Source organism: Colletes gigas, unplaced genomic scaffold (assembly GCF_013123115.1).
Source record: "Colletes gigas isolate AHSC1104 unplaced genomic scaffold, ASM1312311v1 Colletes_gigas_Sc00092, whole genome shotgun sequence".
Taxonomy (NCBI): Eukaryota; Metazoa; Arthropoda; class Insecta; order Hymenoptera; family Colletidae; genus Colletes; species Colletes gigas.
Genome location: NW_025106719.1, coordinates 41669 through 55852, shown reverse-complemented (window position 1 = coordinate 55852; position 14184 = coordinate 41669). Strand labels below are relative to the sequence as shown.

At 36.5% G+C, this 14184-nt stretch overlaps 1 protein-coding gene across 2 annotated transcripts in view; it reads left to right on the top strand.

Annotated features, from left to right (window-relative positions):
* LOC122404017 (gamma-aminobutyric acid receptor subunit beta-like) overlaps positions 1-14184 on the top strand; it is a 71378-nt gene that overhangs the window by 33971 nt on the left and 23223 nt on the right. Inside the window, exon 2 of one of the 2 annotated variants that reach the window (XM_043407867.1) lies at positions 2140-2207. The exons of the other annotated variant lie outside the window; for it this stretch is intronic. Within the exon in view, the coding sequence (XP_043263802.1) occupies positions 2140-2207 (68 nt within the window). The remainder of the gene's footprint in view (positions 1-2139; positions 2208-14184) is intronic. 2 annotated transcript variants of the gene reach the window in all.

Below are 14184 nucleotides of genomic sequence, written 5' to 3'. Positions count from 1 at the left end.
TTTCGCGTTCGAACTGTTTGGTAATGTATTTGGTTACGCATAAAATACTATTAACACTCTAATGGCCGCACGTATCACGCGAAGACCGTTGTCCGTCACCACTGATATTGAAGACCAAAGTGAGATACATGAAGATGCTAGGAATATTATTATAAGGAATTATAAATGTAACCTCAACAAACGTAATAAGTTGAACGTATGATGAAATGGTGACTGATACAGTAGATCAGGCACACGTGACAGTGGCCAACGTCTACTAGCTCGCAAAGTCACGTATACGTGACAGCGGCCGTCAAAGTGTTAAGAGTCTCACGTAAACTATTAGAATTAGGAATATGATTAACTCGAGCAACTTTGCAACTAACGAGACGAACCAGACTCGGTAAAGAGCCCTGACCAGCTTGATGCGTTACATTGAATTCGCCTACTTACCATAGTAGCGTGTTGATGGTAGAATAATTGTGCGCGTGCATGGAACACGGATCGACACTCGCCACACGACACGCGGCAATCAGAAATATTCAACAGAACAACAGGGTACCAAAAATGGACAAAGTACTATTTCGCGTGTGTGAAACGATAAAAGTGCTCACAACTCGTAGGCTACACTCAGAAAAGAAAAGAGAAAATAAGGAACGAACAAAATTCTGTAGAACCTCGCTCCGACACAGTCGTCTGTCTCGTGAATCGTAGTCGGCGGATGGTTTGTATTTGTACACGCATTGTTATGGAAAGGCACACGTTCTCTCTGTTTTATTTCACTCTGTCTCTGAACGAATCTCTCGCGATCAGCGAATCTGTACACCGAAACGGTCCTGATCATTCTAGATCTAACATATTTTCCGAGTGTAGACGAATACATATCTCACTGTCTCCTGCTTGTTACTATTTTAGCCTATGCTGTCTGAAGCGTGGTTTGCTCTTTTGTCCGACAATACAACAAAACGAACAAACACTTTTGTTTCCTCTCTAGTAGAAGAATAGTATCTTGTTCAATTTTGGATATTACATACGCACGACCGTCCCGTTAGACCATTTTTAGACGCTAGCTGCTATGCCGCGGTTGCTGAGATGGGCTGCCCGCCTGCCACCACTTACAATTATTATTATTCTATATTTTATTCCACCCGAAACCCCATGTCGCCCCAGCCCCCCCCCCAACCACCGCCACCAATCACTACCACACTACCTTCACCCCCTAACCCCTGTGTCTGACACCGCACGTATCACACGTTCGTTTTTTCGAACACGAAAGACCCCGTTCCACGTGTCTCGAACGATGTACAACGCGTCCGTCCGATAGCTCATTGTTAAATATCAAAGACAATCACGACTAGAAGATTCGTCCGGAATCGACGATCGCAGTGACAATGACAGCAATTTTGCGATATCGAATCTGTTCTTTTAATGAGTTTAGAATTTAAAAACGATTGGCGATTGCGAAATGAAAGGGAACCGGCATGCCGCTCGAGGGATTGGAAACAGGTAAAACGGGAAGGGATCGAACGAAAAACTGAGGGACAAAACAAACGGACCAGATGAGTCCCCAAGAATACGTAGAGACACGCGTATATAAATGGTGCGATGTAATTAGAATGGCTAACGATGCCGCAAAATAAGATACGGAAACGTACAATGGGAAAGAGTAACAAGAGAGAACAAGAAAAAAAGAAAGAAAGCGAAACAAAAGGCGATAATTAAGTAAGGTAATGCACCTTGCCATGCGACTGTGATGGGTGTATATATATAATGGCTAAGGATTATATATATATATCTATAACGAGTCAAGTACGAATAATTCTTCTAGCTTGGAAAGCAACGTGGCCGACGAGTGCTGTTGATTTGGTTCCGTGCAGGGTGCGAGCTCTCTTCGACTTGTACGCTTGCATTTTACCCCTGACTTTCGTGTACCCTCTAAACTCGTTCAAAAATTAACATCGTGAGAACGTTAAAGAAGCGGACTAGTTTGGTACGCGTGTTTCATCGGGTGTTCGCCTTTTATTTTCGTGTCCGTGAGTCAGGGGTAAGACACGAACTTACGGTTGTTATCCACGTACAATCTACCTGTCACATGTACGGAAACTTTGAAACTAGCGGATAATCAGAGCGACCAAGGCCGGATGGTTTTCTTGATTGCAGGTCCGCCAGTGGAGGTCGGCGTCACCATGTATGTCCTCAGCATCAGCTCCGTGTCCGAAGTGTTGATGGTACAGTTTGCATTCTCAAACTCATACAGAACTCACAATCGACAGAGCCGAATCATTCATTTTCTTTCTTCCTCCCGTCGCTCGTACCATAGGGTTACCGCCCTCTTCTTTCACACTGTTCTCATGTAACTATCCGCGAAGCTCTCTGTTTCGTGCGTGCGCGAATCGTAATCGACCATTCGCGTCGCGCGATCCGATCGGTCAATGTCTCCCTAGGATTCACGGATCGATCGTGTCGCCCGTCGACGAATCAGTTTCCCCGATTGCGTCGTTCATCCCACTATGCCGCTTGTTTCCGATTGTTTGTTTCGCGATTAACCGGCGCGCGTGTGCGTGCGTGTGTCCCATCGCCGCGTAAATATTCATGGGCCCGCGTCCCGGCGTGAAATTCGAAAGAACAACAATCAAGGGACACGCGTAAGATTAATAAACATTCGGTCTGAATATTCATGTCGTTACCATTGTTTCGCTGGACGAGATTCACTCTGCGGACGCGGCGTAACGTCTCGTCGTAAAGTATCGTTAGTGGGCTGTTCCGGTCCCTGGAAAAAAGAAAAAAAGTAATAAATAAACCGCTCGTACGGTAGTATTTTCATGCATGCATCGAAATCTCGAGGAATTCTCGACGAGCGAATGCGAAAAAGTGCACCGAGGGACACATAGGCATCGCGGCTCGCGATATTTATGTTGGCAGCAAGGGGCATATTGGCACGTGCACACCTACATATTTGCATACATACATTTCTCGCACACGTACACGAACTCGTATCGTACACAAAGAGACACGCGTCCACACACACGGTACACTACACGGATGGCCTACTAACCTACGTTTTTATAGCTCGTCACAGCTGTTTGGTTGGCTGAACTGTTACAAGGGAACCTTGCTACGTTCCACAGTCTTCGCAAGATATATTCTTGTCCACTTCGTTTATGGTTTATGGTTGACTCGTTTAATTCGATTTGCGATGTTCTTGTTGCATGGCCCTACCCGCGGTGCTCGAATAGGCGACCAGAGGTCAATAGCAAAGGAAATAGACAGGAAAACGACACCGAAAAATGCGTTCGACCGTATGGCGATCTGCTCTAACACTTTTTGTGACTCTCTATCGAGTAGATCTACGATGAACTAAAAATGAACGGAGTGTATCTCGAATTCTCGATATCGTCAAAAATTATGGGACGATAGCGTTTCATTTACGAAGAGGATTTTTTGAAAAAAAAGAAAAATAGACAAATCACGATTCGAGCACCGCAGGCCGCACATACGTTGAGGCACGCATATATACGCGTAGATGTACACGTATCTTTTTCCGATTTCTACGTACAGATGTATACGTATGTATATAAGCGTGTATACAGCGTCACGTATGTTATACATATATACATATACATATATATATATATATGTATATGTATATATATTTATACTTACTTTCTCAATATTTAAGAAACGTATATAGCGTAATCATATGGCGTATTGTGTATTGCGTATACTCCTGTAGTATTCAAAGGATCTGTTCCGGTGTCTACATTCAGTTTTAAACTGGCGCGAAACTGGATCGATTTCCGACCACCATTGGCTCTAACAGGTCCACTCGCCACGATTTGTGAAATACACTTTTTTAAAAATAATTATATTCAAATTGGGGAGGATCTTTCGTAAACACGAAGTGGTTGATTTGATTCTGCGAAAAATTGAGGAGAATTTCCACGTTCCCGGAATTGTTCGCTCAATTCGAGGAGCTCGTAAATCGAGGAAGGAGCTCGACGACGCTCGACCGAGATCCAGAATGTGAGTTTGGAGCTGAATGTACGAGACTGGACCCCAGGTGTTGAGCCCTGTGCGGAAACCAAATCAAGTCGACACTGTCACCTGGGACGTGACTCGCGATTTTTATATCCGTTGGCGAGCCTCCACGACGTCCGCCCCCCTACACTTTCCTTCCTTTTGCCTTTCACAGTCGCGTCCACGAACGAATCAAAGTGGCCTGTCGGTGATCGTCTTCTCGGAAACTTATCCTCACCTCCGACTGCAGAAACTTCCACGAGGAAAGAAGCCGATTTTCCCATCGATTTCTCTCCGATCCGCCTTCTCCTTTTTCCCTTCGTGACAGTTACCGCGCATCGACGAAGAATCTCGCGCGAACGACGCTGCAAAGAGGGCACACGCCAGCCGCCCTCTATTCTCGTAGATTCTGGACACCGCGATTTATCAGACGGACGTCTCGAGTAACAGAACCAAGATAAAAAAATAAAACTAATGAAAAGGGAGCAAACAGTGGCAAACAGAGTCCGTGAAACGATTTAACGACGAAACCGTGCCCTGTATCCTTGTTTCCCTATGGCCAGCCGACGATCGTATAGAAACGAAGAGTATAGCTCGTGCGACGTTGCGACTACGATCGAGACTATACGAATATTGTGTCTATAGATATACATATATATATTTCTTATATTTACATTACATTATAGGTATAATACAACACCTATATGAGCTGTATCATTGTCAGTGTGTGCAGTACGCTTCTGGTCGCTACAAATCACTATGATGCCGTACACATTGTATTATTATCTTTGTGTGTGTGTGCGTGCGTGCGCTTGTACGATCGTGTGCACATTAATCCACGCTGTGTTTCGCGAAATGTGTGCACGCGTACACAGACTAGCCACTCGTCGAGGCGCAGAGGAGCACAATGCAATCTGCTGGGCCGAACGCGTCCTCGGACGAGCCTCTTTTTGCCTTCCGTCATTGGTCGTACACACGTTGCGTTGTATTCCTTTTCTTTCGTCTTTACGTTTTTTCTTTTCCTTTTTCAGTTTCGATTCGCTTGCAAGCTTATGCTTGAAACGCTTCTGTACACAGCTTCGTCACTACGTTCTATAGGCTCTAGATTCGTTACCCCCACCCCTGTTTCTTTCGCTCGAAATCGTAGGCGAACGCTCGCACCACGCGTGGCCGCGGCTCTCTTTTTGCTAAGGAATTGTTGCAAACTGTTCTTAAACGTAGGAACAAATAATTATCGATCTTGAACAAAGTGTTTTTTACTTAACCTTTCAATTCGTCCATGTTTCAGGCATCTTCGGAATAATCGAACATTATAAACTTATATATAAAAGATTCAGGCATTTAATAAATGATCGTTTAAATAATATGTTATCCTATGTTGCAGCGTAATAGTAAATTCACAAACATCGATGTGGACCCTTTGTCGCTACTTTGAAAGCATGGTCAAGTAAATATTATTAAAAAGTGTCGTTACATAGCGTCTCCCACCATCCAATCTTGTAACCGAAATTATTGGCTAGTGTGTTGCAAGGTAAAGCCAATCAACGACGAATATGGCCACGCCCTCAGCCAGATTACCTCTTTTGGGCAACCGTGATGCTAAAATCAGATAAAAAACGAACCTTAAAAGAGATAACGAAAAAAGCAAAAAGATCAAGAATCAACGATCAAAGAGCGAGTTTTTATTGTGCAACTGTACAAAACATCCAGTCTGGCTAGATACTATTTAAAATATAAAATAATTCTTCTCTAATTTATTTCGTCATTGAGCTCTTGCATGAAATAATTCTTTATTCTTTATATGCAGGGTGTTCGGTCACTACTGGGAAAAATTTTAATGGCAGATTCTAGAGGTCAAAACGACGAAAATAAAAAATAACAATTCTTTGACTGAGACTTCGTTAAAAAGTTATTAAAAAATTAAATTAAACAATTTCTCATCATTCTGAAAAACTTATTTTCGGTTGCAAGAGTCAATTACAATCATTTTTAGTCATTACACATACCCCCGAAATCCTACGCATTTTCGAGAAAAAAATTCATTAGTGAAACTATAATTTCAGGCCAGAAATATCACTTCAAAATTTCATGTGTATCTTTAAAACGTCATAATTTTTGAACGGATTGAAGGATTTTTATGTTTAAACGGCAAATAACGCGTATTTTAGTGAAGAATGTGTATAAATTCAAAGAATATTGAAAAAGTTGTTCCTTAACCTCGTAAAGTGAGAAAAGACCCATAAAAATGGTCCAATTTTCAAAGGACTATAACTCCTACAATACTGAATATATTTCAATGAAATTTTTTTCTGAAGTAGAGCTCATGGATTCTTAGAAAAACGTATCAGAGAAAATTTCTGTACAGCACTAAACAAATTTATTAACTTTTTCGACGCAAAAAAAACATTCAAATCGTTCGGGAAAAATTATTTTCATTTGCAGGGTCAATTACAATCATTTTTGGTGAACAGATATACCCCAAAAATTCTGGGCTTTTTTGTGAAAAAAATTCAATACTGGCGGAACTTTAAACGTTAATAACTTTTTAACGACGTCTCCATCAACAAATTGGTATTCTTGTTTTTCTTCTTATTTTGGCCTCTGGAATTTCCCATTAAAATTTTTCCCAAGGGTGGCCAAACACCCTGTATATCAATTTTTATTGAACACAAAATTTTCGAAATATAAATTTAATAATTAATTATGATAAAAATAAATGTTAATTTATTGGAATAAAATATCAAGTAATCTCATCGCAACCCTGTTATGACGAATTATTTGTTATTATATTTGTGTGAATTAACTTGAATAAAAAATTATTTGCAAATATCTTATTTATATCTCACACAATACAAATTTACTTTTCTTGTGTGATTCATAAAATAAGAATGCATAATAAAGTGTTTGAAATTATTAATTATTTAATACAAATAAATAAATGACTATACTTGACGTTTTCAATTCGAGTTTTACGTCGCATCGACCTATGGGTCATTAGCGACGATTAGGATCTGTTTCCTTCTTTCTGTCCGGTCATATGCAGTGGTAGATGTTGATGTCCTTTAGGTAGTTCAGGGTATTTTCTATGTGCTTCTTTGTCGTCAGAACTTCTGTCGATGTTATTTTATATTTCTGCCTTTGGGTGTTGAATCTCCTGCATTCGAATAATAGGTGGTTGGTTGTAATGGATTCCTTGCAGACAGTGCACATTGGTGGTTCTGTTTTCTTAATTAAGTATTCATGTGTGAGTTTGCAGTGACCAGTTCTAAGTCTGGCCATGATTATCCTGTCTTTCCTTCTCATATTGCTGCTAGGCATTATTTGGAAGAAATCTTGGGTAACGTCATGTGTTTTTATTTTCTTGGATGTGGTCCATATTTTATTCCATGTTTGTTGTTCGATATGGCGTATTACTATAACTTTCATCTCTTATTTATAGGTTTATAATATTTGATGTTCCTGAAGAAGACTCAAAAACGTCTAAGTTTAAACTTTAAGTAAAAAGCTACTTGTGTAGGATAGACAATTATTTATTATATTGACAAGCATACCTCCGAATATACTTGATTAACTGCACCCCAAATTCTTTTATCTCTCTTAAGTCTGACTTTAGCGCTTCGTAGGAAAACAACATGGTCAAAAATAATTAACGGATTTTCTGAAAAATAAAAACGTGTTTTGCAGTTTTCAGATAATAGGTGATCTGGAAAAGGAGTCCTAAAATATAGTTGCACATAGTACTTTCAAAAATAGAAAACAAACGTTGAATTTTTCAGAGTCTCTTCGTTCGTAAAACAAGAAATATTTATCACTATTACATCGCGTACAGCAATACGTAATTGAGAATAACTGTCAATTACGCAAATCGTTTCATGAATATAAGGAACTTCTCCACAAAACGAAGAATCACAAATAATTCTTACTCTGTTAATTAGCAAATCTACGATAGATCAACATTTTTTTATCTATTTGTGCAAGTACTATACTTCTTTCATTTCTTTGACTATTTCTGTGGATCACTTTATACATATATTACCTTTTAAACGCTAGAATAAGCTAACGAATAATACGGACAAGTTTGTACAAAATATAAAAAGGTGAAAGTGATTTCCAATAAATTTAATAAATTAATCAACGAATAAAAAAGTTTAGTACAACAAATTAGATGGACAGTGCGTCTGGAAGAGCGCCAAATGAAGCAAAGCTTGTTGCCACGATAATTTTCGCCCGAAGTAACATCAATGTCGCATTACAACGGAGACACTTCCGAACGCACTCGAATTAATTAACGTCGCATTTTAAATTCGTGAATCGCATCAAAAACCACTTACATGCGGTACAAGTTCTCCAATTAATAACAAACAACTTCCCGTATGCATTATTGTTAAGGATGCAGTAGTAATCGAAACAAAAACCTCATCGACGCGTAGCTTGAAAAATGAACGAAACTAGGTATTGAAATACGGAATACATATATTGTTTTCGAGCATCTTTTAAAGGATGAACTTTGAACGCAAAAAACGATAAAGTTACTCGAGCTGTTAGATCACAATGTTCTCTTAAAATATGCCGTAGAATTAGTTACGTTGGATCAGTTTAAACAAACAATAATAATAACGCTTCAACTTTAGAAACGAAATTTACATGAATACGTTTTATTGTATTTGCGTGCTCACTTCTCGATCAGGTAAACAGGATGCTCCATGATCAGTGGTACAACTGATAAAGGAACTCCAGTGACCGATACACGCTGATTTTTATGAAACTTTGCACAAATGTTCATTAGACCTAAGTATTTAGTCGTAATTAATTCGTACCACTTTTTTACTTTAAAAAAGAAATTAACCACTTTGTCCGATTCGCCTCTTCTATTTAAATGCTTATAAATTGTAAATAACAAAATACATAACAAGAATAGTTGCTATAAATAGTAATCTATAAGAAATATTTTCCAGAAAAATTATATTTTTACTGAAATTAAATGTCTCCCTTGTTTGAAAAATTTTAATTTTTGCTCCGGATGAATAAGGGCATCTATTCTTTATGAAATCAACGGTGTATTGCAATATATGATTATTGTAACTATTTTGTGTACAATTATCGCCCTAATTTTGTTAATTTTCTATATTGGTTATCAGTTCAGCTACTTTTTTGCGTTTGATAACCTTTGTGATAACAATAACTTCTCCGTATGTTTTCAAAAACTTTTATATAACTATTAATTTTTTATTTTTATTATTTAGTTTTAAATTAATTTTATCCTAATATGATGACTTTGTACAATTTCTGAAATATATAATTACGATAACGATATTATAATATGGGATTTGAGTTTCCAAAATGACAAATAAAATACTTTTTCCTCGATTTATACAATGACATGTTATAATACCGTTCGAATAAAATTTATTTGATATAATTATTATTACACAATAATGAAACATATAAAAAAAGTGCTGAAAGTATAAATATTTTTTACACCAAGCACAACGAAGTAATTCAGTAACTTTGGTTGAATTAACAGCAAATATAGGAAATACACAAAATTAAGTTGGCAATTTTATACAAAATAGTTACAATAATTATATACCACAATATATCGGTATATTTATAAAAATAGACGACTTAATTTATCAGAAAAAACAATTAAAATTTTTCAAAACAGCAGAAGTGTAGTAGATCTCCAAAATTGGGATAATTTGTATTTTAACTATTTTTTTATGTCATTCTTGTTTACGATTTATAAACACTAAAATAGAAAGAGTCAATTATGGCTAAATTTTTAGATAAATTTAATAAACATTTATGGAAAGTTTCCTTGTGAGGAAAGGAGGTGATTCTACATCCTGTGCAAAAATAAGTCGATATTGTAGAATAATATTTTGTTGCACGGCGACTTGTTTGAGAAAGTCGACTTTTCGCTGTATGTATGTGATCCATAATAATTAATAACCTAAAATACTATTTTATTGTGATTGATTAACTTTATATAGACACGATAGAGACATATAGAAACATCCATTCGTTAAGATTTATCAGTCAAACACGTATGTATTTTAAAAACCGATTTTCTCGAAAATTATATCTCAAGCAGAAATGTCTTAATTTACATTTCTTCTTTATTTTCGCACGTAGAAGTCTAGTTGTACTACTTGTTCAAGGACATCCTGCATAAAAACAAGCGTTGTCCTTACTCTATGACAATGAAAATAAAATAAAAAACTACTATTAGTAAATCATAATCGTAAATATCAATAACCTTGGAATATATTTGTGGGGGCGACATTTTGAACAATTTATCCCTATACAGATGGTCGCTGAGAGAGTTTAAACCTTAAGATGTTATTATTGTTTTCAAGGAGCATTACAGTCTGACCTAATGATTTTTCTTTCTTATCTATATTAGAAGGAATTATTACGAATGAGTTAAGTTTAAATTAGACTATACAAAAATATGACCTCCTACACCAAATTAAAGTATTACGTCGTCCCATATATTCGTGTCGAGTTACAACTTAAAGCAATAATTTAAATATATAATGGAATTTTATGAAAAACAGTAAACCTCTTCTCGTTCGACAACTCACTTTCCTTTGGCAAAGCTATTATATCCATGGTACAGAACTTATTTGATTTCCTATTAAAATGTAGTTGAACGCTTTTCATTAAAACATTGACATTCTAAAATTGTTTACCCACTAATGAACCTGGAGATTGTTGTATTTTATGTCTCATAAAGTTCGGTTTATTATATACAAACAAAAATATTTATCTAATCAAGCTCAAGCACGATCAAGAAATTCCAAATTTTGAGCTTTGACACAGTATCTATTTGTATTAAATTTCTATGAATTGTTGATGTTAGTATGTTTAAAATTTCAGAAATCTCCTGAACTGACAAATTTGGTTTGTTTTCTATTAAATTACAAATTTTATCTCCGTCAATTTCAGGCTATCGAACAACACGAATTTATGGAACGACCTAATATAATCGTACTCGAAAAAGTCTAATCTAACACAAACTTAACTAAAATTCAACCTAAATTTACATATCTCAAGTATTATGTATAAATACGCTGCATAGTATCAAAAATACTTGGGCACATATTTTTGAAACTAAAACCTACCATACTATGTACAGGTATACAGGGTGTTCGGCCACCCCTGGGAAAATTCTAATGGAAGACATTAGAAGCCAAAATAAGACAAAAATTAAATATATAAATTTCTTGATTAAGGCTTCGTTAAAAAGTTATTAAAAAATTAAATTAGAAAAATTTCAATCATTCTGAAAAAATTATTTTTGATTGTGGGGATCAATTACAATCATTTTTCGTCAATAGACATACACTCAAAATCCTAATCATTTTCGAGAAAAAAATTCATTATCGAAAATATAATTTCAGGCCAGAAATGTCACTCCAAAATTTCGTGCATATCTTTAAAATGTCATAACTTCTGAACGGATTGAAGGATTTTAATGTTTCAAAAGGCAAACAACGCGTATTTTGACGAAGAATATGTAGAAATTCCAAGAATGTTCGAAAAGTTGTTTCTTAACCCCGAAAAATAGAAAAAATCCATAAAAATGGTCCAATTTTCAAACGACCATAATTCCTACGATAGTTAATGGATTTCAATGAAATTTAGTTTAGAAGTAGAGCTCATGAATACCTACAAAAAAGTACTGAACAAAATTTCCGTAGGACGTCAAACAAATTTATTAAAAATGAAAAACGAATTTTTAAGGAAAATCGACAGGGTGCTGAAATTTTTCGGTGAAATTGAAAAGTTTCAAATTGTCCTGGTAAAATTATTTTCAGTTACGGGGGTCAATTATAATAAAAAAAATCATTTTTGGTGTACACATATCTCCGAAATCCTTTTCACTTTCGTGAAAAAAATTCAGGAAGGTGGACAAATTTTTCGACAAAATTAAAAAACTTCAAACCGTGCTGGGAAAATTATTTTCGGTTGAGGGGATCAATTACAATCATTTTTGGTGAATTGACATACCCCAGAAATCCTACGCACTTTCGAGAAAAAAATTCTTTACCGAAAGTATTCTGTGTGGCCGGAAATGTTTCTATAACTTTTTAACGAAGCCTCAATTAACAAATTGGTGTTCCTGATTTTCGACTTATTTTGGCCTCTAGAATCTCCCATTAAAATTTTTCCTAGGGGTGGCCGAACACCCTGCATATAGGAGAAAAATGTTCAAAATGTTAACCTTAATAACATATGTCAAGATGATCAAAACTGATGAATTGCACCCAGAAGGTCGTGAAATAACATAAATTTAACTACAGTTTTTCCAACCACAAATTCTTCGATACTAAATAGTCAAAATTATTAAATACCTTCCACATTGAGAAATACATAGTTGCATTTACCGAGAAATAAAAATATTAAAATAGACGTAAACGTGGCAGTATATTTGAACGTTTAATAGAATTCTCTTCATATTATCGTGCTTTGAATTCGATCTTAATGCGTTGCCCACGTGACGTAATGCAATAAAGCCGTGCATTTAACTAGCACAAAACTCTCGACGCGTTGAAAACGTCAGAAAAATACCTATCCCGTCTGCGTCTACAGGGGTCGATGGCAACGGTAAGCGTCGCCTCGGGTTGAAATCTTTCCACTGACATCGAGCCGCGAGTGTCAGCCGTTATTGGAGTTGCAGAATGTCCAAGTTTATTCCAAAAGTTTCCCCGAACCTTTCTAGCGAAATTTCACGCCCATAACGGTTGCGAAAATTCCAGAAAGTTTCGTGTTTATAATAGTCGTAAAATTTCTGTCAGCGCGAACGACCGTGGCGAAATCGAAATAAAAAACGTATATTTCCGTACGACCGGAGAAGAATGCGAACGCGCAGTAATACAGGACGGATTTATAGCCGTAGTTGTTATTTATTGGCCACGGAAACGCGCGATTAGTATACGTTTTTCTTTTTTTCGTCGATCGACGAATTTCTGCCCCGCGTCCGGTAACTGTTCCTCGCTAGCTTCCCAAAACAATTTCCACGGTATATTCACGAGCACTTTCGCGCGCCTCGATATCAAAGTGCAACACAGACGTATTTGCACGTGCGGTTCGTACGCGTAAACGTGACGGGCGGAATCACGGAAGCAACGAGCTTTGCATCGTTACCTTGAACAAATTCGATTCCGTAACCGGAACGATGCTTCTGCATTTACGTATCGCGCGATTACAATCTCGCTGGAAGAGTATACGAATAACGGACGAACGTATCAAAAAATTTTCGATTCATACACGTCAACTTTCACCATTTAAATACAGAATCAAAATCAACGACTTGACGAACATTTTTAATATAAAAATCTAATTTGAATGCATTCATCACGAACAAAAATCCTTCCACAGTAACAATTCTACGAAATCGAATATGAATTGTATACGCTATAAAGGTTATACTTATTTCATATTTTACCATATTTTCCACCAAAGTTCCAAGAACGTTTTCGCTGTAGCCAGGGCCAAAATTTGAGTAGACCAAAGTATTTAAGATATTTGTACGACAAAACCTTGGCAAATGTGCGTATTTTCCCACTATAGCTCTTAGTTTACACAATACATAATGTTGAATTGTTAGTAAAAAGACGATGTTATTCGCAGAATTATTAAAGTTTAAAATAAGAAAATGAAAAAAATTACATTTGAGGTAGCATAAGGAGCTGAGAAGTTGAAGGAAGAAGTTTAGAAAAATTACTGAATTACATTAGATCAGACGTTTTAGTCAGCCTTCAAAGGCTAGCAACTAAGCAAAAATTACTCGACACTGTCCATGTTCCACTTACTCATGATATCACGATTCTCTCAGTCCCAAAATTATCTTTCCACCTCCCAAATACACTGTCGGGAGCTAAAAAGAACCTACATGATAGAATTTGTATCCCTGCTTCGTAATACAAGGTATTAAACAATACATATAATGATTGTCGTGTATCGAACTATGTTGAATTTCAACTCCTTTCTAAGTCAGTACATATAGTCGCGAATCATAGATTTCATTTTATTTGTGGAAACAGCTTTGTTCAACTCGTAATAAGTAACAATATTCACATAACTCAAATCTAAACTACGCAGATATTAAATTCTTTTTAATACAGAATATATAACGTACTGAAATTGAAATTCTTTAACAATATACACAATTCAATTTTT